Source organism: Myxine glutinosa, chromosome 2 (genome assembly GCF_964187855.1).
Source record: "Myxine glutinosa chromosome 2, kmMyxGlut1.1, whole genome shotgun sequence".
NCBI classification, from domain to species: domain Eukaryota; kingdom Metazoa; phylum Chordata; class Myxini; order Myxiniformes; family Myxinidae; genus Myxine; species Myxine glutinosa.
The window spans coordinates 255,492,956-255,505,096 of record NC_136262.1 but is presented as its reverse complement, the minus strand read 5'-3'; the positions used below and the strand labels follow the sequence as shown (position 1 = coordinate 255,505,096).

General features: G+C 35.5%; 1 protein-coding gene across 3 annotated transcripts in view; it reads right to left on the bottom strand.

The window, feature by feature from the left end:
* CASZ1 (castor zinc finger 1) overlaps positions 1–12,141 on the bottom strand; it is a 242,081-nt gene that overhangs the window by 74,800 nt on the left and 155,140 nt on the right. For all 3 annotated transcript variants that reach the window (XM_068105889.2, XM_078772441.1, XM_078772442.1), the window contains one exon: positions 9,103–9,355. In XM_068105889.2, coding sequence (XP_067961990.2) covers positions 9,103–9,355 — 253 coding nt within the window. The remainder of the gene's footprint in view (positions 1–9,102; positions 9,356–12,141) is intronic.

Below are 12,141 nucleotides of genomic sequence, written 5' to 3'. Positions count from 1 at the left end.
GACAAATCTCACACTCTTACTATGTCTCTCCGAAAAGATCGACTGGACAACCCTCCCATCTACTTTCTCAACAATCCTCTCCAAGAAGTTCTGTCGCTCAAGCTTTTGGGTCTCACAATCTGCCATGATCTTTCTTGGGAAAACCACATTTCCAAGCTGGCCTCCAAAGCCAGTCGCCGACTGGGCATCCTCCGTCGTGCGAAGTCCTTCCTCGGCACACCTGAGCTCCTCACCACATACAAGGCTTTCATCCGCAGCTCAATGGAATACTGTTCTCCCCTATGGGCCGGTGCTCCTGCCTCACACCTAGCTCGGCTTCGCGCTGTTGAAACCAAAGCTTTCAGAATTATTGGAATCTCCCGCGATGAAGCTATCTCTGAGGGCCTTTCACTCACTCACCGCAGGCAGGTAGGTGGTCTTTCTGTCTTCTACCGACTCCTCTCCGGCCTTGCACCCCCAGCTCTCTCTGTGCTCTGTCCCCCAAATATTCCTACAGGTCGCACAAGATCTGCCAGCAACCCTCTGATGGTTAAACTGCCGAAATCTCGGCTCTCTGCTCACCTTCACTCTTTCATCCCTCTTTTCTCCCACCTCTGGAACAAACTCCCTCACTCCCTTCAATCCCACTCCTCCCTCCAGGTCTTTAAAACAGCTGTTCACCACCATCTCTTATCTTCCCCCATCCAAAACCTTGATCTTTTCTACCCCCGCTAATTCACCCCAGATCCACCTTGTTTGAAATTCCAACTTCTTTCCTGGAAGTCCTGGCAGTGTCCATATGTTTTATACCTCTCCCACCGCCCCCTTCCCATGCCCCCCCCCCAAAGCTCTCGCCCTCTCTCAGATCTCTCGATGTCTCCATGTCTCTCGGTCCCTGCTCTCAAATGTTGTGTTTGTGTCCTTCCCCCTCTCTCCCCATCTTGTCTGCCGCTCCCGATGTTATGTTTTATGTGTCGGTTTGTCTTTCTGTGTGATTAATGTTCGCTCTTTCACGAGCCTCGATCTTGTATACAAAAAAAAAAAAAAAAAAAAAAAAAAAATACACCTTTCCCTTCAGCTTCAACGGCACTCCCCTCCTCATCAGCACGCCACTCAGTTCCCGAAACTTCTTCCATGCACATCTCACTCGAGCAACCGTTGCCGAGTCTGATCCACATTCTCCATTCAGCATGTCTCCGAGGTAGCAAAATGTTTTCACACCTTCCAGCTTCACGCCGTCTCCAACATCCAACTCAACATTTCCTCCATCTGCAGCTCCCTCTGTGCACACCTTACAGTTGAATGTAGCTGCCACACTGGTTAATGACCCTCTCAGACCACTACATTTTTGATGAACCCACTCAGCGCACATTGTACATTGAATGGAGTTCACTCCGACACCCTTCCTGCACACAGCACAGGGCCACTTCCCAGTTCTTCCACCTCACCACATGCTTTACCACTTGCCATCACCTTTGTCTTTCCGATATTCACCTTCAGACCTTTTGTCTCCATGCATTCCTTCCACTTGTTCATCTTTTCCTTCAGTCCATCCATACTTTCCGCAATCAACACCAGATCATCTGCATACAACAACTCCCACGGTAAACCCTCCTTTACGTTCTGAGCCAGCACCTCCATCACAGCTACAAATAGTAGTGGACTCAGTACCGACCCCTGATGCACTCCCACCTTCACCTCAAACTCACCACTGTTCCCGTCCTTTGTCCTTACAGCTGTGCGTGCTCTTTTGTACATTGCCATCACTACTCTGATCAGATCCTGATCCTATTCCTGCATTTATAATCAGATCTGGAATCAAATCTAGACTAGACGGCTTAAAGGTAAGTCCGTTACTTTCACAGTCAAAAGGCGAGGGAATGAATACTGATCATCATCATCATACATCAAAATCTGTGTCAGGTAAAGGGTAGAGCTTTCGACCTCATTACTACCTTGATCAAATATTATGTTTAGTTTGCAGCCGATAAACCTGCTCCTCCTCTTTGAATTTGCAGTTTGTGTCTTTAAATACATCCCTTTAACCCTTTTCTTTAAAATACATCCCTAAATACATCCCTTTAACCCTTTCTTTAAAATACATCCCTAAATACATCCCTTTAACCCTTTCTTTAAAATACATCCCTAAATACATCCCTTTAACCCTTTCTTTAAAATACATCCCTAAATACATCCCTTTAACCCTTTCTTTAAAATACATCCCTAAATACATCCCTTTAACCCCTTTCTTTAAAATACATCCCTAAATACATCCCTTTAACCCCTTTCTTTAAAATACATCCCTAAATACATCCCTTTAACCCTTTCTTTAAAATACATCCCTAAATACATCCCTTTAACCCTTTCTTTAAAATACATCCCTAAATACATCCCTTTCACCCATTTCTTTAAAATACATCCATAAATACATCCCTTTCACCCCTTTCTTTAAAATACATCCATAAATACATCCCTTTCACCCCTTTCTTTAAAATACATCCATAAATACATCCCTTTAACCCTTTCTTTAAAATACATCCCTAAATACATCCCTTTAACCCTTTCTTTAAAATACATCCCTAAATACATCCCATTAACCCTTTCTTTAAAATACATCCCTAAATACATCCCTTTAACCCTTTCTTTAAAATACATCCCTAAATACATCCCTTTAACCCTTTCTTTAAAATACATCCCTAAATACATCCCATTAACCCCTTCTTTAAAATACATCCATAAATACATCCCATTAACCCCTTCTTTAAAATACATCCATAAATACATCCCTTTCACCCCTTTCTTTAAAATACATCCCTAAATACATCCCTTTCACCCCTTTCTTTAAAATACATCCATAAATACATCCCATTAACCCCTTCTTTAAAATACATCCATAAATACATCCCTTTCACCCCTTTCTTTAAAATACATCCCTAAATACATCCCATTAACCCCTTCTTTAAAATACATCCATAAATACATCCCATTAACCCCTTCTTTAAAATACATCCCTAAATACATCCCATTAACCCCTTCTTTAAAATACATCCATAAATACATCCCTTTCACCCCTTTCTTTAAAATACATCCCTAAATACATCCCTTTAACCCTTTCTTTAAAATACATCCATAAATACATCCCTTTAACCCTTTCTTTAAAATACATCCCTAAATACATCCCTTTAACCCTTTCTTTAAAATACATCCCTAAATACATCCCTTTAACCCTTTCTTTAAAATACATCCCTAAATACATCCCTTTAACCCTTTCTTTAAAATACATCCCTAAATACATCCCTTTAACCCCTTTCTTTAAAATACATCCCGAAATACATCCCTTTAACCCTTTCTTTAAAATACATCCCTAAATACATCCCTTTAACCCTTTCTTTAAAATACATCCCTAAATACATCCCTTTAACCCTTTCTTTAAAATACATCCCTAAATACATCCCTTTCACCCCTTTCTTTAAAATACATCCCTAAATACATCCCTTTAACCCTTTCTTTAAAATACATCCCTAAATACATCCCTTTAACCCTTTCTTTAAAATACATCCCTAAATACATCGCATTAACCCCTTTCTTTAAAATACATCCCTAAATACATCCCATTAACCCCTTTCTTTAAAATACATCCCTAAATACATCCCTTTCACCCCTTTCTTTAAAATACATCCCTAAATACATCCCTTTCACCCCTTTCTTTAAAATACATCCCTAAATACATCCCTTTCACCCCTTTCTTTAAAATACATCCCTAAATACATCCCTTTAACCCCTTTCTTTAAAATACATCCCTAAATACATCCCATTAACCCCTTTCTTTAAAATACATCCCTAAATGCATCCCATTAACCCCTTTCTTTAAAATACATCCCTAAATACATCCCTTTAACCCTTTCTTTAAAATACATCCCTAAATACATCCCATTAACCCCTTTCTTTAAAATACATCCCTAAATACATCCCATTAACCCCTTTCTTTAAAATACATCCCTAAATACATCCCATTAACCCCTTTCTTTAAAATACATCCCTAAATACATCCCTTTAACCCTTTCTTTAAAATACATCCCTTTAACCCTTTCTTTAAAATACATCCCATTAACCCCTTTCTTTAAAATACATCCCTAAATACATCCGTTTAACCCCTTTCTTTAAAATACATCCCTAAATACATCCCTTTAACCCTTTCTTTAAAATACATCCCTAAATACATCCGTTTAACCCTTTCTTTAAAATACATCCCTAAATACATCCCTTTAACCCTTTCTTTAAAATACATCCCTAAATACATCCGTTTAACCCCTTTCTTTAAAATACATCCCTAAATACATCCCTAAATACATCCCTAAATACATCCCTTTAACCCTTTCTTTAAAATACATCCCTAAATACATCCCTTTAACCCTTTCTTTAAAATACATCCCTAAATACATCCCATTAACCCCTTCTTTAAAATACATCCCTAAATACATCCCTAAATACATCCCTTTAACCCTTTCTTTAAAATACATCCCTAAATACATCCCATTAACCCCTTCTTTAAAATACATCCCTAAATACATCCCTTTAACCCTTTCTTTAAAATACATCCCTAAATACATCCCATTAACCCTTTCTTTAAAATACATCCCTAAATACATCCCATTAACCCCTTCTTTAAAATACATCCCTAAATACATCCCATTAACCCCTTCTTTAAAATACATCCCTAAATACATCCCTTTAACCCTTTCTTTAAAATACATCCCTAAATACATCCCTAAATACATCCCTTTAACCCTTTCTTTAAAATACATCCCTAAATACATCCCATTAACCCCTTCTTTAAAATACATCCCTAAATACATCCCATTAACCCTTTCTTTAAAATACATCCCTAAATACATCCCTTTAACCCCTTTCTTTAAAATACATCCCTAAATACATCCCTTTAACCCTTTCTTTAAAATACATCCCTAAATACATCCCTAAATACATCCCTAAATACATCCCTTTAACCCTTTCTTTAAAATACATCCCTAAATACATCCCATTAACCCCTTCTTTAAAATACATCCCTAAATACATCCCTAAATACATCCCTTTAACCCTTTCTTTAAAATACATCCCTAAATACATCCCATTAACCCCTTCTTTAAAATACATCCCTAAATACATCCCTAAATACATCCCTTTCACCCCTTTCTTTAAAATACATCCCTAAATACATCCCTTCAACCCCTTTCTTTAAAATACATCCCTAAATACATCCCTTTATCCCCTTCTTTAAAATACATCCCTAAATACATCCCTAAATACATCCCTTTCACCCCTTTCTTTAAAATACATCCCTAAATACATCCCTTTAACCCCTTTCTTTAAAATACATCCCTAAATACATCCCATTAACCCCTTTCTTTAAAATACATCCCTAAATACATCCCATTAACCCCTTTCTTTAAAATACATCCCTAAATACATCCCATTAACCCCTATCTTTAAAATACATCCCTAAATACATCCCATTAACCCCTTTCTTTAAAATACATCCCTAAATACATCCCCTTAACCCCTTTCTTTAAAATACATCCCTAAATACATCCCTTTAACCCCTTTCTTTAAAATACATCCCTAAATACATCCCTTTAACCCCTTTCTTTAAAATACATCCCTAAATACATCCCATTAACCCCTTTCTTTAAAATACATCCCTTTAACCCTGTCTTTAAAATACATCCCTAAATACATCCCTTTAACCCCTTTCTTTAAAATACATCCCTAAATACATCCCATTAACCCCTTTCTTTAAAATACATCCCTAAATACATCCCATTAACCCCTTTCTTTAAAATACATCCCTAAATACATCCCTTTAACCCCTTTCTTTAAAATACATCCCTAAATACATCCCATTAACCCCTTTCTTTAAAATACATCCCTAAATACATCCCTTTAACCCCTTTCTTTAAAATACATCCCTAAATACATCCCATTAACCCCTTTCTTTAAAATACATCCCTAAATACATCCCTTTAACCCCTTTCTTTAAAATACATCCCTAAATACATCCCTTTAACCCCTTTCTTTAAAATACATCCCTAAATACATCCCATTAACCCCTTTCTTTAAAATACATCCCTAAATACATCCCTTTAACCCCTTTCTTTAAAATACATCCCTAAATACATCCCATTAACCCCTTTCTTTAAAATACATCCCTAAATACATCCCTTTAACCCTTTCTTTAAAATACATCCCTAAATACATCCCTTTCACCCCTTTCTTTAAAATACATCCCTAAATACATCCCTTTCACCCCTTTCTTTAAAATACATCCCTAAATACATCCCTTTCACCCCTTTCTTTAAAATACATCCCTAAATACATCCCTTTCACCCCTTTCTTTAAAATACATCCCTAAATACATCCCTTTCACCCCTTTCTTTAAAATACATCCCTAAATACATCCCATTAACCCCTTTCTTTAAAATACATCCCTAAATACATCCCTTTCACCCCTTTCTTTAAAATACATCCCTAAATACATCCCATTAACCCCTTCTTTAAAATACATCCCTAAATACATCCCTAAATACATCCCTTTCACCCCTTTCTTTAAAATACATCCCTAAATACATCCCTTTAACCCCTTTCTTTAAAATACATCCCTAAATACATCCCTTTATCCCCTTCTTTAAAATACATCCCTAAATACATCCCTTTCACCCCTTTCTTTAAAATACATCCCTAAATACATCCCTTTCACCCCTTTCTTTAAAATACATCCCTAAATACATCCCTTTCACCCCTTTCTTTAAAATACATCCCTAAATACATCCCTTTAACCCCTTTCTTTAAAATACATCCCTAAATACATCCCATTAACCCCTTTCTTTAAAATACATCCCTAAATACATCCCATTAACCCCTTTCTTTAAAATACATCCCTAAATACATCCCATTAACCCCTTTCTTTAAAATACATCCCTAAATACATCCCATTAACCCCTATCTTTAAAATACATCCCTAAATACATCCCATTAACCCCTTTCTTTAAAATACATCCCTAAATACATCCCTTTCACCCCTTTCTTTAAAATACATCCCTAAATACATCCCATTAACCCCTTTCTTTAAAATACATCCCTAAATACATCCCTTTCACCCCTTTCTTTAAAATACATCCCTAAATACATCCCATTAACCCCTTCTTTAAAATACATCCCTAAATACATCCCTAAATACATCCCTTTCACCCCTTTCTTTAAAATACATCCCTAAATACATCCCTTTAACCCCTTTCTTTAAAATACATCCCTAAATACATCCCTTTATCCCCTTCTTTAAAATACATCCCTAAATACATCCCTAAATACATCCCATTAACCCCTTTCTTTAAAATACATCCCTAAATACATCCCTTTAACCCCTTTCTTTAAAATACATCCCTAAATACATCCCTTTAACCCCTTTCTTTAAAATACATCCCTAAATACATCCCTTTCACCCCTTTCTTTAAAATACATCCCTAAATACATCCCATTAACCCCTTTCTTTAAAATACATCCCTAAATACATCCCTTTAACCCCTTTCTTTAAAATACATCCCTAAATACATCCCTTTAACCCCTTTTTTTAAAATACATCCCTAAATACATCCCATTAACCCCTTTCTTTAAAATACATCCCTAAATACATCCCTTTAACCCCTTTCTTTAAAATACATCCCTAAATACATCCCTTTCACCCCTTTCTTTAAAATACATCCCTAAATACATCCCATTAACCCCTTTCTTTAAAATACATCCCTAAATACATCCCTTTAACCCCTTTCTTTAAAATACATCCCTAAATACATCCCATTAACCCCTTTCTTTAAAATACATCCCTAAATACATCCCTTTAACCCCTTTCTTTAAAATACATCCCTAAATACATCCCTTTAACCCCTTTCTTTAAAATACATCCCTAAATACATCCCTTTAACCCCTTTCTTTAAAATACATCCCTAAATACATCCCATTAACCCCTTTCTTTAAAATACATCCCTAAATACATCCCTTTAACCCCTTTCTTTAAAATACATCCCTAAATACATCCCTTTAATCCCTTTCTTTAAAATACATCCCTAAATACATCCCTTTAACCCCTTTCTTTAAAATACATCCCTAAATACATCCCATTCACCCCTTTCTTTAAAATACATCCCTTTAACCCTGTCTTTAAAATACATCCCTAAATACATCCCATTAACCCCTTTCTTTAAAATACATCCCTAAATACATCCCATTAACCCCTTTCTTTAAAATACATCCCTAAATACATCCCTTTAACCCCTTTCTTTAAAATACATCCCTAAATACATCCCTTTAACCCCTTTCTTTAAAATACATCCCTAAATACATCCCATTAACCCCTTTCTTTAAAATACATCCCTAAATACATCCCATTAACCCCTTTCTTTAAAATACATCCCTAAATACATCCCTTTAACCCCTTTCTTTAAAATACATCCCTAAATACATCCCTTTAACCCCTTTCTTTAAAATACATCCCTAAATACATCCCATTAACCCCTTTCTTTAAAATACATCCCTAAATACATCCCATTAACCCCTTTCTTTAAAATACATCCCTAAATACATCCCATTAACCCCTTTCTTTAAAATACATCCCTAAATACATCCCATTAACCCCTTTCTTTAAAATACATCCCTAAATACATCCCTTTAACCCCTTTCTTTAAAATACATCCCTAAATACATCCCTTTAACCCCTTTCTTTAAAATACATCCCTAAATACATCCCATTAACCCCTTTCTTTAAAATACATCCCTTTAACCCTGTCTTTAAAATACATCCCTAAATACATCCCTTTCACCCCTTTCTTTAAAATGCATCCCTAAATACATCCCTAAATACATCCCTTTAAAGTTGTAGGAAGCTGTAAAGTTGCTGATGTGTGACATCTTATTTTATTTACAAAATTAAACATCAGACATCTATGAAACACAAACCATATCAGCAAAATAGTCATGTCACTTTTGTGGTGTAGGTTGTAGTGCAGATGCCACACCAGTTCGAGCACCACCAGAGGATGAGAAACAACAAAATGGGTGGTGGAACACCTTTACCTGCAAGCTGTTCCTCTGGTTCGTATGTGTCCTCTGGTGGTGTGATACAGTCCAGTGAATCTGCAGATCTCTGTTCGGTCCCATCACAGTCTCCATTGGCCCATTTCTCTATGGCGACTCGTCTCCACTGGTCAACAGGTGCTTCTTCAGCCTCAGGGTCCTCCCGATCACGCCACAGTCGGTCACAAATTGCCGACAATTTCATACCACCCTTGCGCCTTGCAGCCATTCCCCAGGAGTCATAGGGAGTGTCCTGAGGGATTACCGATAATTAAGAAACAGGTCACAATTAGACTTGTGAACCAAGAAAAGCCAACTTCCAACAACCAAATATCAGATTATAAAAGATCATAAAATTTTGAAACAAAACAGGATAAAATGAAAGGTCATCATTATCCCATGAAATACGAGGACATCACTGACTCCGCAAGAGACAAGCCAAATTATCATTTGACCAAACTGTCTATAAACAAATTATCATTTGACCAAACTGTCTATAAACAAATTATCATGTAACCAAACAGTCTATAAACAGACAGGTTTGACCATCGTATTTGTTGTATTAGTACTATTAAAATCGTAACTTTGGCACAACAATTTCTTCTAAAAAAATTTCCCTAACAGCACTAGAAATTCCAGTTTCACATGCAGGTGGGCTGTCTGACTTGAAGTCTCAAATGAGTTCTGACGGCCGAAGGTAAAACCATACAAATCAGCCAAAAACCTCCAACATTACTTTTTCCATTCAGACATACAATAGTTTTTCTTAGTTTTTTTTAAAGGAGAACCTCCATTGATTCCTTAATTCAGATTTAATAATTTTTTGTTTTTTTATTAAAGGAAATCCTCCATTGATTCTTTAATTCAGACACAGTCATTTTTTGATTTTTTTAATGGAGATCCTCCATTGATTCTTTCATTCAGACACAGTCATTTTTTGATTTTTTAAATGGAGATCCTCCATTGATTCTTTCATTCAGACACGCACTAATTTTTTGATATTTTTTAGAGGAAATCCTCAATTGATTCCTTAATTCAGACACACTAATTTTTAGATTTTTTAAAATGAGATCCTCCAATGATTCTTTATTTCAGACACACAATAATTTTTTATTTTTAATAAGATCCCCCATTGATTCTTTTATTCAGATACACAATAATTTTTTATTTTTAAAGATCCTCCATTGATTCTTTAATTCAGACACACACTAATTTTTTGATATTTTTTAAAGGAGATCCTCTATTGATTCTTTAATTCAGACAGACACTAATTTTTTGATATTTTTAAAAGGAGATCCTCCAATGATTCTTCATTTCAGACACACAATAATTATTTTTTTAAAATAAGAACCCCCATTGATTCTTTAATTGAGACACACACTAATTTTTTGATATTTTTAAAGATCCTCCATTGATTCTTCATTTGAGACAAACAATAATTTTTTATTTTTTATGAGATCCCCCATTGATTCTTTCATTCAGACACACACTAATTTTTTCCTTTTTTATTTTAAGGAGATCCTCCATTGATTCTTCATTTGAGACAAACAATAATTTTTTATTTTTAATGAGATCCCCCATTGATTCTTTAATTCAGACACACTAATTTTTTGATTTTTTTAAAGGAGATCCCCCATTGATTATTTAATTCAGACACACTAATTTTTTGATTTTTGTTAAAGGAGATGCTCCATTGATTCTTTCATTCAGACACACACTAATTTTTTGATTTTTTTTAAAGAAGATCCTCCAATGATTCTTTAATTCAGACACACAATAATTTTTTGATATTTTTAAAAAAGAGATCCTCCATTGATTCTTTAATTCAGACACACAATAAAAAAAATTTTTTTAAAGTACCCCCATTGATTCTTTAATTCACACACACTAATTTTTTGATATTTTTAAAGATCCTCCATTGATTCTTCATTTCAGACACACAAAAATTTTTTTTTTTTTTTTTTTTAATGAGATCCCCCATTGATTCTTTAATTCAGACACACACTAATTTTTTGATTTTTTTAAGGAGATCCTCCATTGATTCTTTCATTCAGACACACACTAATTTTTTATTTTTTATTTCTAATGACAGCCCCCATTGATTCTTTCATTCAGACACACAATAATTTTTTCCTTTTTTCTTTTAAGGAGATCCCCCATTTATTCTTCAATTTCATTTGATGTCAGTGACGACATTGCTGACCTTTCAAGCATGTTAATTATAAATATTTAATGTTTAAAAGTGACTCACATAAGTTGGTGTTTTAAAAACAAGTCAAAGTTTGACTCATGATACATTTATAACCTGCATCGCCAGTGAGTTTGGCAGTAACTTTTTTAATTCACAAAACATTTCGGTCTCCTTTCTGCGCAGCTGACTTGAATCCGAACAAACAGACAATCAAGCAAGTCACGTGATCACCGTAACAAGAGATGTATTTTTCTCATTTTTTGGGGCGAGTCACCACAAAAATCACACACAGATGGCTGTAAAAGTCCGGTATGAAACCACAATCGGTACCACCTAGTTCCTGGTCACAAACTAGCTACTCCCAACAGTATTTGTCAGGGGGGTTAGCGAGAGCGGGTTACCTGCTGCCTCTATGTTTATCAGTGTAGGTGCATGAATGGGAAGTTCCTTTTTCATAAATGGTCCGTTAAAATATTTATACAATAAAACTGCTCCAAAATACCCGAAAAAAAAACCAATAAAAGCAGGAAACGCATTTTCTCGGATGTTGATAAATAATTGACGAAGGCTCATCGGAAATCGCTCTTTTTTATAGCTGTATCCATGGCAACCAGCAATTGTGAGGCTTCACCTGCTCGGCCTACTTAGCTAATGCTCTTCCAATTATAATAAGTTTTTTTTTTTTTAAATCACTTTGGATGCGATTCACATATTTTGAGTTGCTTACAATCAATACATTAGCAGAATGCATTGCAAATGGTTAGGACAAACAAGGAGAGTATTAAACATGATAGCCTAGTGGGTTGGGTGTGCAGTTTGGCTGGAAAGGATCTTGGTTCTCCAAACAA